This window comes from Durio zibethinus, chromosome 12 (assembly GCF_047325235.1).
Source record: "Durio zibethinus cultivar Kanyao isolate XHJ-2024 chromosome 12, ASM4732523v1, whole genome shotgun sequence".
Classification (NCBI taxonomy): Eukaryota; Viridiplantae; Streptophyta; class Magnoliopsida; order Malvales; family Malvaceae; genus Durio; species Durio zibethinus.
This window is the reverse complement of record NC_143173.1, coordinates 8,504,820-8,509,154: the sequence shown is the minus strand read 5'-3', so window position 1 is coordinate 8,509,154 and position 4,335 is coordinate 8,504,820. Positions and strand designations below refer to the sequence as shown.

Here is a 4,335-nt window from a genome sequence, read left to right as displayed (position 1 = left end):
TTTAACTGTTCTCTTTCTCTTTCTTCTTGATTTCAAGGTTTTACCCCTTGAAGACAATTTGACACAAACATAGGCAACTAAAATCATGTGTTTAATTAATTAACCAACAACATAGAAGCTTGTTTTAAGCTATTATAAAAATAAGTGTAGCAAGGCTTGTGCCTAATTCAAAAAGAGTACATAAATAAATATATAATGTACACATGCACTAATTAAACATTTTAATTTATATATTAATTAATTAATGCTACAATTTCATTTGAAATAGAAATTCATATCTTAATCATAATTTTTTTACCAATAAGGTCACAATTTAGGAATAAGCAAAGAGATTACAAATGTTAAAATTTGAATTTTAAATTTGCTACATACGAATTTTTAAAAAAATAATTATATGAATCAATTAAAATAAACTTCAAATTTCTTAATCATATTATTATTCTAATTATTATTTGCAAAATTGAGACAGTAAAATGCTTGAGCTTTCACTAATAATCTCAGCTCTCCTTTTCCTTTCCCTTTCTCCTCCAACTTCCAACCTTACTCCAAATAGCTTTGGACTACTCTCATCTTCTTTTTCTTTCTCAAACTGTGCATGCTTAACCACCAAGTTAAGAAGCTCCTTGCATTTCCGTTTTATGCTTGTCAACTCTGAGCTCAATATCTCGTTTTTCTTCTTGAGATGATTGTTTTCATCGACTAGGCTATTGTATCCTGAAGACAAAGAAATTGACGAAAATCTCTCATGATCTTCATCAGAATCCTTTGGTGACACTTGAATAATTGCTGCAGTTCTTTGTTGCTTATTGGACCTTGCTTTTTTTCTTCGGATATTGCAAAGTAGCTTTCTTTCACCCTTTCGAAACATATCATTGCAAAATTCCCACCGGCCAGTTGCAACTTTCCGAAATCCCTATAAATGTATGCAAGATAAAAAAATTCACTTGATTAAATAAGAGTTGATATACAATACGTTATTAGTGTATAGATTTATAAACTATCAGTAAATAATGTAATAAGATTTTATAAAATTTAATCTTAAAATGTAAATACATTTATTGATTATATTTAAAGTTTATATATGATGTATTATCAGCATATAAAGTTTAGAGAAAACTTCACAAACACCCCTTATTATTTGCAAATTTTCCCATACAACCTCTCTGATTTTTTTTTTCACTTATAGCCTTGTGATTTTCTTTTGTTACCAAAGGGGAGTAACAACGTTAAAAATCAAGTAGATTTCACTAAAATTACAAAATTACTCTCACTCTTATTTTTAATGCTATTATCTCTTCTAGTAACGAAAGTGAACTACAAAGTTATAAGTGAAACAAAATTCCATGAAAGGTGTAAATGGAAAAGTCACAAAACATAGAGTGTATATAAAGTTTATCCTAAATTTTACATATTATCAATGAATCAAATGATACTATCTTATTAATAAATAAATATAAATTTTTATAAATCTTTAAAATAAATACACAAAAACTTTTTTTAAAAATTTTTATTAATGAGATGATATTATTTAGTTCATTGATAGTATATAAAACTTGTATACTTACATTGTATTAAATATAAACTCATATATTTAACTTTAAAAATATATTTAAAATTAATTTTTTATAAAATATCTGTATTCATTGATAATATATAATATCTATATATACAAAGTGAATCAAATATAAATCCTAAATATAATGCTACTTGAATTTATATATATCTTTTGCCAAAAAATTATATATACAAAAGAGAGATCAACTTATACAATATAAAATTTTTTAATTTTACATATTTTTAATCATTAGTTTTAATAAATTTAAAAAATGAAATTAAGATTTCATTTGGATGCTCAATGGAATGCCTAATGATCTCCAGTTGGTTGTGATTAAATTAATCATCCATTTGGCACATTATTTCAATAGAGATTAGATGTTTTTTAGCTGGACTGAAGCTATATGTAGCCGCTGGTACTTCTTCTAGTCAGACTTTTAATTCTCATTGCGCTTTTTTTTGTCCTTACTGTCCCTGTTTTTATTTTTTTGCCCTTTTTCTCCTTGGATTACAATGAATGGTTGGATATATTCTGCATCCCATTTTCCTTCCAGCTTTGACTAGTCACCTATCGTTTTATTTATTATTATTTTAATTTTTAATTTAAAGTTTTTTAAATTAATTTATTATAATTATTTATCATATCATGTATATAATTATTTAATTAATTAATTAATAGTTAAAATAATAAATGCAAAAAAAAAATCAATTTTATAATCAAATAGATTATTAGTGAATGAAAAAAATAGATAATTATATAAATAATAATGTAAATAATTATTAATTTCTTTTTTAAAATGTATAAATATATTAATATTTTTTTAAAATTTATTATTTTGAAATAAAAATAATCATCTATTATAAATTTTATTATATTTCAATTTTAATCTATTGACTTTAATAATAATTTTCTATTTTCACTACACTTAATCTCATCACTATTGTTACATTTGCATCTAAACATATATCTTATAATTAATTTTAATCTCATTATTACAATATTCAATCTTACCGTTATGATAACTAATCTCATAATCATAATTATGTAAAAATCACTAGAGTTAATCTCACTATTCATCCAAATGGATCCTATACTATTTTTTTACTTATTTCTTTTATCTTTTAAATTTATTAAAATCAAAGGTTAAAAAATTATATCATATGAATAGATTCCTCCTCATTTATATATACATATATATTTATATATTCCCTTTGATATGGAAAATAAAAAATAAATCAATGAAACTAAAATTTTGGTTCAAATTAAAACATTTATATTCCCTTTTTTTTTGTTTGTTAATTTTTTGTGTACTGTTCTTTGACAAGAAAATTATTTGGAAAACCTAGGAATTACAGTAAAACACAGGCCTAAATATATATGATTTAATTATAAGAATTAAGCATTGACCTCAGTTGTTCTTGACTAGTAAAAGTATATCAGCCATAACACGTTTTGATTTTATTTTATTACGATAAATTCCGCACTTTAGCCATAAAATATAAAATCTGATAAACATAGACATGTTTAGTCCAGGTCATATGAGGCCACTAACGTTATGACTTCTCTTTCTCTCTTAACTTTTTATATATTAATTCTTCTAAAAAAAAAAAAGGGAAAAACCATGTAAAACTCTGACTTTTTCTAAGTATATAAATATTATAAGGTCAAAATTTGAAATATATATATATAAGTTTGGTGAGAATGCATTAACAATATGTATATTTTGGATTCAAAACAAAAAGAAAACTATATTTTGATAACCAAGTAAACTTAACCAAAACAACAAAAATTTATGATATTGAATTTTATTATAAACGACAAAAAAAAAAATGGTTGCAATGATATTATTGACATCTACTTACATAAGTATTAAGCTGCCGGACGAAGCTAGAGAAGTTGCTGTGCTTGAAAAGTGTTGGGAGGAGATCACGAGCAAACTCCGGTGGCTGCCACACCACGAACCCTGTCCCATCCGCGTTCCACGATACAACGTCGTCGGTGGTCGGATCCTCCACCAGCATATAAGTCTTCAACAAAAATGGTGGTGGTGTTGATTTCCTAACATATTCTAAAAACCCCTTATTATTATTATTATTATTATTATTATTATTATTATTATTATTGTTGTTGTTGTTATTATTATTATTGTTATTATTACTATGATAACTAGCCATAGAAAGTGATGTAAAGAGAGAAATTAAAGGGAAATATTTGGGTGAAGAAGAAGAAGAAGAGATTCAATTAGGATAAGGGGAGAAGAGAAGAAGGGCAGTTAAGAACTCCCAACCCCAACAATAGAAACCCAACACGACTCCACAGTTCATGAGAAATGCAAGGGCTTTTCCTTTCTCCTTTCTTTCCTTTTCTCTCCAAAACAAATATATAGTTGAAACGTAGGTTCAAAGCCTACCCCTTCTTATATAGTACTCTTGGAAGATTAATAAGTCATTGATTAATTTCACATCATCATATTATATGATTTAATTTATCATAATATTTAATGAAATGAATTACATACACACACATATATATATATATAAGCATTATTGTTTGTGGGTCCATTTGTTTCTATGGAGCTTACTTTTGGGCCATCCGATCAAAAGAATTAATTAACAAAGATTTGAGGTGTCTAGCAATAGGATTAATTTCAGTTTGACCCGTCAAGGAACAACAAAAATTCCACCATCACCACATTTATATATGATTAAACAAAAAAAAAAAGCTTTAAATTAGTTGCTCCTAATTATTTTCTTTTTTTTTTTAATTTATTGTCAATAATT

The 4,335-nt window shown here is 25.4% G+C and overlaps 1 protein-coding gene across 1 annotated transcript; it reads right to left on the bottom strand.

Moving 5' to 3' along the window:
* Window positions 1–261: 261 nt before the first annotated feature.
* On the bottom strand, window positions 262–3,939 carry LOC111297935 (heat stress transcription factor B-3-like). Its single transcript, XM_022892539.2, has 2 exons — window positions 3,418–3,939; window positions 262–913 (listed from the first exon to the last, which is right to left on the bottom strand). The coding sequence occupies exons 1-2, from the start codon at window positions 3,727–3,729 to the stop codon at window positions 449–451; spliced, it is 777 nt and encodes a 258-aa protein (XP_022748274.2). The 5' UTR covers window positions 3,730–3,939; the 3' UTR covers window positions 262–448.
* Between the last annotated feature and the right edge of the window lie 396 nt (window positions 3,940–4,335).